Source organism: Vicugna pacos, chromosome 7 (genome assembly GCF_048564905.1).
Source record: "Vicugna pacos chromosome 7, VicPac4, whole genome shotgun sequence".
Classification (NCBI taxonomy): Eukaryota; Metazoa; Chordata; class Mammalia; order Artiodactyla; family Camelidae; genus Vicugna; species Vicugna pacos.
Genome location: NC_132993.1, coordinates 13,402,225 through 13,415,319, shown reverse-complemented (window position 1 = coordinate 13,415,319; position 13,095 = coordinate 13,402,225). Strand labels below are relative to the sequence as shown.

Sequence of the window (13,095 nt, the reverse complement as noted above, 5' to 3'; positions counted from 1 at the left end):
GTTCTCACTGCTTTGAAACAGGACACACGAATATACAGTTCTATTTCAAATATACAAACACAAACCACCAATGGTTATTTGTTTAAACTCTCCTATCATCACATATAAAACAGAGTAAGTGTGCCCATGGGTCTTCATCCTTGTTAGCTTCCAGGGGCAAGTACACACATGACAAAGAACATTCCACTCGTGAGGATAATTTTAAAGGTATCGTTTTTAAAAACTGCCTTAGTGGCCTAGATGTGCTCTTTGGGAGTTTTCCTATAGCCTCTGATGCTGAATTCCTTCTAAACATTTATTTATCCCTTTCCAGTTGGGAGCAAGATTCACTGAGCTCTTACAAGAACTGCTCCCAGGATCATAAAGGAAAAACATCCACACTGAAAGAGAAGTCCGATTCATAAAGGCATACTTAGAGAAACATACTCTTCCATTCCTTGCCTTTTCTTAGTTTTAAATACCCAAAATCTGCAAGTTGGATTAAAAAAAAAAAAAAAAAGAGGCACTGAGCGCAGCTGTTGCTGGGGGCAGGAGTCTAGACTCTTCCAACAATAATACAGAAATATCAAAGTAACTCTTTCTAAATTGTGAGTGGTGTGAGGACAGGGTAGAAGAGACACAGGACTGAAAAGGGTACGGATCAAGGACCTCTTTGTGTTAAAAGACCCAGAAGGAAGCCAACAAATGCAGAGGGTCCCTCTCAGCTTCCTGCCTGACTCACTGTCCCCACCCACGTTCAAAACATGACATGGAAGAGTTCTGGAATAAATACAGGGAAAACACGTTCTTCTGCCTAAGACAAAATTCTTAAAAGAGAAATAGTACAGGAGCTGGGGGAAAAAATATTAGAGTTAACTGAAACTACTCTAACTCACTATAACACTACGAATATAAAACGGTAGAAAGACAGCCGTGAAGGCTACAACAACAAGCAATTGAAATAAAGAAGGTCTTGGCAAGTTCATTTTAACAACTGACACCTTATGTAAGTGCCACTTAATAATAAGGATTTAAGACAAATCTACCAGACACACATAAGAATGCTTGAAAACTCAGAGCTCACTGTCAGAAAAAGAACAGGCTCTCCACACGGCAGCACAGCTCAGACGCCTGCGCGGGGCCGAGCCGGACGCACTTACGCTGGGCGATGGCGCCCTGAATCCGGTAACCCAGGATGATGGCCGCTCTCTGGACATCTATCTTGTTAATCAGATCTGAAGACTTGACTGCACTGAGTCTTTCTCCGTCTTGGTCCTCCACGAAGTAGATGAGCTGCACGGGATCGTCATCTCCCTCGAGCCTCGACACATTTACCACCTGAAAGGTAACAGAAACCGCTAGCTTGCGGAAGCCCACGTCGCCGGATGCCCTTGCGCGGAGCGCTCAGCCTTGCCTGCGCTGCTCAGGATTTATTCTGGTCCTCCTAATAAGGTCGTTACCCCATTCCGGATCCCAGAATCCCCACAGCACTTTCTTGACGGGAAGGAAAAATAGGTGAAGTGAAAGTTCCTCTGTGCAGAATAACCAACGTGCTTCGTCTCGCTCAAAGTCTTCTCAAAGGGGCAAGGAGGATACACGGAACACAGGACTGCCACGTCTACAGTCTAGAACTGCTAGCAACCAGCTCCAGCAGGTCATGGGAGGGCGCTGTTGTCCCCCCAACATCAAACGTTAAGTGTTAGGTACCTCCCTGGCACTCTCAAATTAGTAATGGCTCTAGCCAATCCCCTCTGGAATCTATTAACACTTTCTACCTGCTCTTCAAGGGCAGAGTATCTCAACCTTGGCACTATTGCCATCTTTGGTCCAGATAATTCTTTGATGTGGGGGGTTATCCCAAGTATAGCAGGATGTTCAGCAGCATCTCTACCCTCTACTCCCTAGAGACCAGCAGCAACAGCCATGCCCTTCCTCACCAGCTGTGACAACCAGACATGCCTCCGGACATTGCCAAATGTATCCTGGAGGGCACAATCACTCCCAGTTGAGAGCCACTGCTCTTGGGATAATATATTTCATAAATTCTTTAATAGCCCACTCTCAGCAAGAGATAGATCACCCAAACAGGAATCAATAAAGAAACGGCAGATCTGAATAACACTGTAGGCCAAATGGACCTAACAAATCCGCATAGAACATTCCATCCAGCGGCAGCAGAACACACATTCTTCTCAAGCACATACAGAACATTTTCTAGGACAGATAATTTGCTAGGTCACAAAACAAGCCTTAATAAATTCAAGAAGATAGAATTTTTATCAAGTATCTTTTTTGACCACAATGGTATGAAACTAGAATCAATAATAGGAAGAAAGTCAGAAAATTCACAAATACATGGAAGAGCTGGTTCTTTGAAAAGATAAACAAAATTGACAAATTTTTAGCTGGACTAAAGAAGAAAGAGAAGACTCAAATAAAAATTATAAATGAAAGAGAAGATATTAATCAGATATCACAGAAATACAGAGGGTCAAAAGAGACTATCATGAACATTTATATGCCATCAAATTGGATGAACTAGAAGAAATGGATAAATTCCTAGAAACATACAACCTACCAAGACTGGATCATGAAAAAATATAAAATGTGAACAGACTAATAATGAGTAAAGGAATTGATGCAGTAAACACAAACTTTCCAGCAAAGAAAAGCCCAGGACCAGATGGTTTCACTGATGAATTCTACCCAACATTTCAACAAGAATTAATGCCAATTCTTCTCAAAATTTTCCAAAAAACTGAAGAGGAGGGAACACTCTCAATTTTTATGAGACCAGTGTTACCCTAATACCAAAGCCGGACAAAGACACTGCAAGAACAGAAAACTACAGGCCAATATCTCTAAGGAATACAGACGTAAAAATTCTCAACAAAATATTAGCAAACTAAATTCAACAGCACATTATAAGGATCATGCACCATGATCAAGTGGGGTTCATCAGTGTATGCAAATCAATAAATATGGTACATCCCATTAATAAATGAAAGATAAAGGTCATATGATAATCTCAATAGATGCAAAAAAAGCATCTGACAAAATTCAACATCCATTCATGATAAAAACTCTCAACAAGTTGCGTACAGAAGGAACATACCTCTGCATAGAAAAAGGCCATATATGACAAACCCACGGCTAACACTGTACTCAATGGTAAAAGGCTGAAAGTTTTTCCTTTAAGATCAGGAATAAGACAAGGGTGCCCACTCTTACTATTGCTATTCAACACAGCCTAGAAGTCCTAGATAGAGCAGTCAGGCAAGAGAAAGAAAAAGAAAAAAAAGGCATCTGAATTGAAAAGGAAGGAGTAAAACTGCCTCTGTTTGCAGATGACATGATCTTACACACAGAAAACCCTAAGATTCCACTGAAAAACTACTAGAGCTAATAAATGAATTCAGTAAAGTTGCAGGTTACAAAATCAACATACAGAAATCAACTGTGTTTCTCTACACCAACAACAAAATACCTGAAAAAGATGTAAACAGTCCCATTCACAACAGCATCAAAAACAATAAAATATTTAAGAATAAATTTACCCAAGGAAGTAAAGATCTGTACACTGAAAACTATACAATATTAATAAAAATAAATTGAAGAAGACACAAATAAATGCAAAGATATCCCAAGTTTATGGATCAAAAGCATTAATACTGTCAAAATACCCATACTCTCCAAAGCTATCTCTAGATTCAAGGCAATCTCTATTAAAATTCCAATGGCCTTTTTTTATGGAAATAAAAAAAACCAATCCTAAAATTCATATGGAACTACAAAATACTCTGCAGACAAAGGAGCCAAGAATACTCATTGAGGAAAAGACAGTCTCTTCAATTAACAGTGTTGGGAAAACCGGATATTCACATCCAGAAGAATGAAACGGGACCCCATCTTATACCGTTCATAAAAATTAACTCCAAATGGAAACATCTGAAACTATAAAACTCCTACAAGAAAAATAGGGCAAAGACTCCTTGACATTGGTCTTGACAATGATTTTTTGGATAAGGCACTCAAAGCACAAGCAACAAGTGGGACAACATCAAATTAAAAAGATTCTGCCCAGTAAAAGAAACAATTAACAAAATGAAGAGGCAACCTGTGGAATGGGAGAAAACATTTGTAAGTCACATGTCTGATTTTTTTTAATTTGAAATTAATTGGCTTTATTCAACAACTCATGAATCGGGCAGCATCCCATCTAACAAGTAGAGAGATACCCCCAAATCATATATTTGATAAGGGGTTAATATCCAAAATATATAAGGAACTCATACAACTCAACAGCAAAAAAAAAAAAAAAATCTGATTAACAAATGGGCAGAGGATCTGAATAGACATTTTTCCAAAGAAGATACACAAATGGCCAACAGGTACGTGAAAACGTGCTCAACAGCACTAATTATCAGGGAAATGCAAATCAAAACCACAGTGAGATATCACTTCACACTTGTTAGAATGGCTATTATCAAAAAGATAAAAGATAAGTGCTGGAGAGGATGTGGAGAAAAGGGAGCCCTCCTGCACTGTTGGTGGGAATGCAAATTGGTACAGTCCCTATGGAAATAGTATGGAGGTTCCTCAAAAAATTAAAACTAGAACTACCATATGATCCAGCAATCCTACTTCTGGGCATATATCCAAAGGAAATGAAACAACTGTCTTGAAAAGATAACTGCATCCCATGTTCACTGCAGCATTATTTATAACAGGCAGGACATGGAAGCAACATATGGGTCCATCTAGGGACAAATGGATAAAGAAAATGTGATATGATATGTGATACATACACACACACACACACACACACACACACACACACACACACACACACAATGGAATATTATTCGCCCATAAAAATGGAGAAAATCCTGCCATTGCAACAACATGGGATGAACCTTTAGGGCATTTATGTTAAGTGAAATAAGTCCAACAAAGAAAGACAAATATTGCATGATCTCACTCATATGTGGAATCTGAAAAAGCCAAACTCATAGAGAGAGTAGACTGGTGATTGCCAGGGATGGAGGTTAAGGTAAATGGGTGATGGTGGTCAAAGGGTATAAACTTCTAGTCATAAGAGGAATAAGTTCTGGGGACCTAATGTACAGCATGGTAACTATAGTTAACAACACTGTATTGCATACTTGAAAGTTGCTAAGAGAGTAGATCTTAAAAGTTCAAACGGGGGAAGGAGGTGGGAAGGGATAAACTGGGAGTTTGAGATTTGCAGATACTGACTGGTACATATAAAATAGCTAAACAAGTTTATACTGTATAGCACAGGGAAATACATTCAATATCTTATAAGAGCTTACAGTGAAAAAGAACATGAAAATGAGTATATGTATATTCATGTATGACTGAAGAATTGTGCTGTACATCAGAAACTGACACAACATTGTAAACTTGACTATAACTTAATAAAAAAATTATTAAAAAAAAAAGCTCAAGTTCTACATGACCAAAAAAAAAGTTCTCAACACATATACACACACACATACTAAAGGTAACCATGTGAGCAATGGATGTGTTAACTAATCCTATTGTGGTAATCATTTCACAATATATACACATACCAAATTATCACACTGTACACTTTAAATTTACACAATGTTCTATGTCAATTATATCTCAATCAAGCTGGGAAAGAAGTCTCATCAATTCATAATCTGCTCGGCCAAACAGTACTTTGATTTGTCCCAGAATTTCTACCTCTCTGGTATAAACAGAACAGCCCTTTTTACATTAATACTTCAAAATCCAGTATACTTGATTATCACTGTTTTGCATAAATACACCTTTCTATTTTGATGCTGTTTCTTTTAGTAATATGCAACAACTTTACTGCCCCTTTAGACTCCAGTAAATGGTGAACTGATGTCCTGAGAGAATCATCAACGGTAACTCCAAGCCCTCTATTTTACACACATAATTTGAATGTCTGGTCTCTACATTTGCCATTGGCAAAATGCAGCTACTACTTTACTAGCCACATGTGCAGAACTGTAATAGTGCCCTGTGCTTCGGACACGGCTGCTGGCCTCCTCCTTCACCACTGGAAGCTTTTGGCAAATCAACTATTTCATGATTTCACTGTGAAAGCCTTCTTCCAGTTCATGTATAAAGAGCCTTAACAGCACAGGTCCAAACTCCCGTCCCCGGAGAATCTGTTCTTTACAACCTCTCCATCCTGAGAAAGGCTCACCTGCCCAGCCTTTTACTTGCTGTTTCTAGGCCAGTTCCTTGACCACTTTTGCTTCCTAAACACCTACTTCCCTCCCCAAGACTGTGCTGTAAGGGTTAATTTTTATTAGCTTTCAGAGTGGAAAACTATCAGAGGGCTACTGAGCAGCGTGTAGATCACGCCCTTCTGTGCGTCTACCTGTGTGCTTATTTATTGCACTGAAAAGTTCTGATAAATTTTAGAAACGCTTCTTCTTGTAGAAACCATAAACCCAAACATGCAATGATATCCACCTTGATTAAAGATTCTACAAGCTTGTCCAACCTGAAAGTAGCAGTCAGGAAAATCTAATCCCAGTGTCCTTTCTAGATGACGTCTTTTCAGATTCGTATTCTGGAATCCACAAAACCATACTATGACAGAATCATCATTTGGGACAATTTTTCAATTTCATTTTTAAAATTATTTTCTGATGAAAATCACACATTCACTGTACAAATTATATGCTCACTGGAGAAATTTTGAAGAGCATAACAAATAAATATAAGGAATAAAATGAAAATCATCTGAAATTCAACCAACCAAAGAGAATCACTGTAAACATTCTGGCATATTTCCTCCTGTTATTTTTTTAAGAGTTTCATATTAATATTTGGATTGCACTGCATACATTCTTTTGCAGTCTCTCTTCACTTGGGCTTTTTTCTATATCCCTTCCTAACTTAAAATAAAAAGAAAAAAGGTAATGGGACATTTCAACATATAAAGTTTTCACTACATGAAAGGCTGCAAGTGGCAAAATATCCTTCTTTTGGGTGAGCTGTATTCCATTCCATACATATGCTGCATCTTCTCTATCCATTCATCTATCGATGTGCACTTGGGATGCTTCCATATCTTGGCAGTTATAAATAATGTTGCTGTTAATAGTAGGGTATATCTTTTTGAATTAATTCTTGTTTTGTGGTTGGCTTTATTCCTTTGATAACTATGTAAGTTTAAAAAGCTAAAGCTCTAAACGTTCTTAGAAACAATGAACGGTACACATATGTAAATTTTAAAAATATGTGCAGTATATTGTGTATATGTATTTACATGCAGTAGATTGTATATGTGCAGTCAAATTGTAACCATTCTACCTAATAAAACTGATAGATAGATAGATAGATAGATAGATAGATAGATAGATAGATAGATAGATAGATAGATAGATAAAAGGTTTCACTACCATTTATTTACCCATTCTCCAATTGCTGGACATTTGGGTTGCTTTAATACTTTCACACACTATGTTTTGATGAAGAATCTGTACTGTTGTACATAAGTTCTTGTCTCCACCTTCAGGTTTGGTCACTCGCAAGAGGAAGAGATGCAGGCACGGTTTCTAAGCAATCCATCAGACGTCACCATTAGCCTGGGATGGCTTGGTTAATGGCCACAAATCCTGTATTCTTATCTGAGGGAACTTGAACAACTAACCTAGCCCCTCATTACGTAGCCTCATGGTGATCTGTAACTGTTTTATGTGCATAAATTAACATCCTGTGAGACGTGGAGCTCTATGAAGCCAGGGCCACTGAATAGGCAGGGCTTTTTATAACTCATTTTAATTTTTATTCTTGGTTTTATAGTTATTTAATATTACTCTCAATTTTTTAAAAGTGAGTTTTGAAATTTCTCTATATTCTACTGCATCTGGCAAAGGAACTCTTTTGGAAACCTAACAACCACCTTTCTGGGAGGGAAAATAAAGAGCAAAGCTTACAGGGAAAATCTGGTAAAAGATCTGAGGGACGATGGTGCCAGCTCTAGGCAAACTGCCCAGCTCCCCCTACCCGATGTCAGCTTCACATCTTCCTCTCTACTGCCTCTAAGCCACCAACCTCCCTGCCCCTGCACATCAGTGTTCCACCCTGGTTTCCTGTCTCCAAAATGCCATAGCACTAAACATCCCATTTTCCTAGCTCTACATTTGGTAAAGTCAGCATTTGGTAAAGAAAAAAATCCAAAGCAACATAATTCACATTGAGATGGGAATAAATTACAGCCCCAACTTCCAACTCTCTATGAGTATGTACATTTTTGGGGGTGTGTGTGGGGGAGGAGTGATTAGGTTTATTTATTTATTTATTTATTGGATGGAGGTATGGGGAATTGAACCCAGGACCTCAGGCATGCTAAGCATGTGCTCTACCACTGAGCTATACCCTGCCCCCGAGTACGTGCATTTTTAAATGGGTCACTTTTCTTTCTTTTTTTTTTTTAATTGAAGTATAGTCAGTTTACAATGTTGTGTCAATTTCTGGTGTACAGCATAATAGTTCAGTTATACATATACATACATATATTTGTTTTCACATTCTTTTTCATTGTAGGTTACTACAACATATTGAATATAGTTCCCCGTGCGGTACAGTAATAAACTTGTTGTTTAACTGGGTCGCTTTTCAATTCAAGTGAATCTGTCATTTGTAACCTTCCTGCTAGTGTACACAGCGAAGACAGTTAGGGTAACATGAGGCAAGTAGGGTTGGCGGGAGGTGGGGAGGTAGCAGAAGAGAGGGCAGAATATTTTCCCCTTTCCGATTTCTCAGGGTCTCTTCCAGCTGAGAGATTTATCTCTACAATGCTATCAATGATACTTCACATTCCATAAAACTGACGACATTTTTGGTAATTAAAAAACCATTCTTTGAAAAATTCAGGTCATCCAATGGTATGGCAACCCACCTACAGATTCTCCTGCTGTGGTTTTCCTGTACCGACCACTTACTAAGGAAATATCTGTCCAGGCTCAAGTTGAACTGAAATGTTACCCTGTTCAGTTGCCGCCCAAGATAGCAATCAGTCTATTTATCAAAATTTTCCCCTGGCATTTTCCATTCATGTGAAAATATGGCCTGTTTTGCGATGGTTCTCTCTCTCCACTGTCCTCCCCCTTCGGCCTACCTGCACCATGCTGTTCCCAGCGGCGATGGTGGCCCTTCTCCACATCCGCCTTCTGGTGGAAACTTCGCTGAGCAGCTGGGCCAGTTTGCGCTCCATCTCAGCTTGGAACACTTCATTCTGGAGCTGCTTCTCAACAACACCCAGGAGGACTACGTTTAAGATGAAACACACGCAGGCCCCCAAACAAGTCAGCAGTGGAGGAAAAAGGGTGTGTGCATAAGAGAAATTAACACAGGAGTACTACGAAAGGCCAGTCTCAAGAGAGGAGATGTTCAAAGGGGAAAGAGGGACGGTGAACCGGGTTCAGGAGAGTCCAGGAGGGTAGCCCACGGGTCTCCTCTCTGAAGGTTACAAAGACTGGTGGCCAGAATTCCCAAGAACTTTGGAGCTGACAGCCCCTACACAAGATCAAACATTTTGTCTGCACTTATTTCAACATTTCTGGAAATGGTTTGAGTTCATATCTTATCTTGACTCAAGATTTGGACTCACTAACTCAAGGTAAGGGTGCCAGTCTTCAGACATTGCTGTAAACAGGATTATCTAAACAGATAATGGCTTATCAGCCTGCTACAGGAGGGAAAAAAAGCATGTGCTTTTCAGCCAGAACTGGTTCAAATCTCTGAGATAGCACCATGGGCAAGTTACTTAACCACTACGAAAATTAAGGGGAAAACGAGGCCACTGAACCATGCAAACAGATGGGGCGTTTATATGGGATGCTGTGTGTGAAGCAACGGGAACTTGAGGGTCTGGGAATCTGTAAACTGTCCCCAAACTACCAGCTTTCTTCCCATGACTAGTTAGTTACTCACTGTACTGTTTACGTATTGGGCACCCAATGAGCACCTATCTTTTACACTTTTGTGTACCAGGTTAGAAAGTCTTTATCGGCAAAACCATAGCTGTAAACATCTGACCCAAGCTCATAAGACTTTAAAGCATGCTTCTTACTTGCTCACCAAGTTACCTTATCTGTCCTTATAAAACCAAATATATGAGGGTTTTAGGAAAAAAAAAAAAAGAGACATCCTTGCTTTGCAACCTTGTCCTATTCTGGGTCAGAAGATTGTCAATTGCTATTTGACTCTGCCCTGAATTTGATGCATGAATTTTAAAGAAAGCCAGTCCTTTCTGTGCCATAACTCAGTGGGACACATTCCCATAGCCAAATCTGAATCCATTTCTCATTCATTCTCTGCCAAGAATCTAAGGTACATTTTGCCCTGAATTTAGGACTCAGAAACAGGAAAGGCGGTATCTTTCTCAATACCCCTGCACAGATTTCTTACTCTTGCCCTTCCCAAAACATTACGTAAGTTAAACATACCTGTTCTTACCCAAGAGGACTTCAACAGCTGAGATAAGTTGAGCTGCGGGTACTGGAAGGCTAGAAAGAGAGAAGGGTTAGAAAAGGAGAAAGATCCGTAAAAACATGTTTGCAACAATCAGAAAGGTAAGTGTTCCAGGGAGTGCTGGGTAAGTCACAACACATGGCCTCGCCTATGCTAATTAGCTCTACAGACAGAAGAACATAGTGCCAAACTGGGGTGAAGGCAGGGACAGTTAGAGGGTTCTGAGCACATCAGTCTCCAGGAGAAAGAGGGAGAAAGAGAAAGAAAGGGCTTACTCAAGCGGCATCATGGGAAATTACTTCACAGAGCCCCGCAGAAGTTCCCCTTGAAATGTCACTGTTTCGGAGCAATGAGTTTTCACACTGTGTTCCTCAGCACCCTGGGATTTCCCAGCAATGACTCAAGCCGAGTAAAGTGCCCCTGTGTCCAGATACTTACTATTTTATCCATATCTGCACTGTGTATCACTGAAAGCTGCTTTTCATAAATAACAACTTTATCCCTGCCTATTTTTGCATTTTACAGGTTATTCTTTTTCATTTAAAAATTACCAGTACACTAAAATCCGGTAGGAATCATTAAGCCATTTGGCTGTTCCATTTTGGAAAAGAGTTTGATATCCTTATTGCCTGACTTTAACTCTGGAATCTGCTGATTTTTTTTTTTTTTGAAGTAAACGTTTCCCCACCCCTACGCCACTCCATTTGTACTGTAAATACAATCACTTCCCCCAGGAAGGAAGGTTTCGTTTGTATCTTTTCTTTTTCCTTTCTAACTATACACACAGTAAAACTCACTCTTTCTGGTGTAGTGTTAATGGGCTTTGACAAATGCATAGAGGTGTGTAACCACCACCACGATAAAGACATGGAACACTCCCATCACCCTCCAGAATTGCTTTCTGCTTCCCTCTCGCAGTCTCGCTTTCCTCGCACCCTTCACCGCTGGCAACCACAGATCTGTCCTCGGTCCCTCTGGTTTCACCTTCTCCAGAACTGTATTGTCTGGGATTGCACCCTTGAGTCTCTAAAGAGAATAATAAAGCCAGCCTGGGGGCAGGGGCGGGCTCCGGACACCCACCCTGGAGTGATCTGAGAAGCTGTAATTTTATCTGATTTACATTCTGGATTTCTGCTAACTGTTTCATTTGGGAAAAAAAAAAAAAAAAAAGGAGGTCCACCCGCAGCCACTTTCCCAGCACCCCACAGGGGAGCAGCACTCACGCTCCGCGATCTGCAGCACCGGGTACCCCAGGTAGAAACTGAATTCCACCACACTCAGGTTCCTGAGCAGCTCACTCACTTCAGACCCGTTCAGAAAGCCCTGCGAGCCCTTAACTGCAAAGACGATGTTCACCGGGCCCCGCCGAGGAGCCATCCTTGAAGATCCCACGGTGATATTCAAGATCTGAAAGAGAGGCACCGGAATCAGCTTCTAAAATAAATGAAAACGTCTAGTGGAAAGCCTGACTGTGATTTCTCTCTCAAAATTTCCCTTTCCATTTTTTTTCCTTTAAGGGAGATAACATTTTTAAAAGAAGAGTAACAGGCTTCACAACCTGGTTCCCTTCTGTAATACTTTAAACCCTCAGTTTATTAACCATGTTTTTTACATTAAGTGAGGAACTGAGCACAGGTAGTTATCACCTCTTTCTCCCCTTTTTCTTCTCACCCCAGATCCCACTGAAATAACAGTAAGATGAACAAAGGGGAATAAATCTACAACAGCACTGAGAGTGGAAGAAAACCAGATATTCTGTCAAATTATGGATGATGGAGAGAGGATGGGACCATGCTGACACAAACCAGGACAGAGGGAACCAAGACCCCAAACATACACAGGCACAGACCACAGTCACACCAAGAGTGTTCCCCTGGGTGGCAGAGACCCATAGGACCTGAGGCTAGCAAACTGCAGAACAGCAACCAGGGCCGCTAAGTGAAGACTGTGTGCCAACAGCTGAATCACCTGTTCTCTCCCTTTTTTTCCCCTTCTAACTTCACACCAAGGCCAACTCAGAAGGGCCAGCAGCAGCCCACCTTCACCCCAGGAGCTCAAAGAACTGTGGAAGGTAAGGAAGATGAGCTCCCTGCCTGAGAGGACCCAAGACCCACTGCAGGGTGGCTCCTAAGCAGGAAGGTGGGTGGAGATAACTGTAGTGCACACAAGAGACAAAGAAGGAAAGAGAATGAAAGAGCAGCTCTGCCATGAAAAATACGCGAACGTGCTTCATCCCCAGGGTACTATCTTCTCATCCTACATGGCGAGCAGGGGATATCTGTCTGTCTGTCTCTGACCACACACTGCCCGGTAACCATGGCTCTGATGAATCTTCCCATCAGGGAACACACAGACTCTGACGCAAACACAGACTCCACAGTTGAAGGGGAAAGATGAACAGGGTGCCAAAACTAACCACCTGCTTCCTCATTCCTAAAGACAACCACCAACAGTCCACAGACGTTCACAGAAAACTAACAGCACAAGAGCGAAGGACCAAGATCAACCAAGAACAACAGCAAAAAAATAATGCCGAGAAAACAGACGTGACTTAGGACATGAAAGACAACTTATTAACCATTCTGATTAGTATCTTCAGAAACCTTC

At 40.6% G+C, this 13,095-nt stretch overlaps 1 protein-coding gene across 2 annotated transcripts in view; it reads right to left on the bottom strand.

The window, feature by feature from the left end:
* The window catches only part of KIAA1549 (KIAA1549 ortholog), a 143,767-nt gene that overhangs the window by 46,067 nt on the left and 84,605 nt on the right, over positions 1-13,095 (bottom strand). For both annotated transcript variants that reach the window (XM_072964365.1, XM_015244202.3), the window contains 4 exons: positions 11,712-11,895; positions 10,464-10,523; positions 9,134-9,282; positions 1,140-1,317 (listed from right to left, as the gene is read on the bottom strand). In XM_072964365.1, the coding sequence (XP_072820466.1) occupies positions 1,140-1,317; positions 9,134-9,282; positions 10,464-10,523; positions 11,712-11,895 (571 nt within the window). The remainder of the gene's footprint in view (positions 1-1,139; positions 1,318-9,133; positions 9,283-10,463; positions 10,524-11,711; positions 11,896-13,095) is intronic.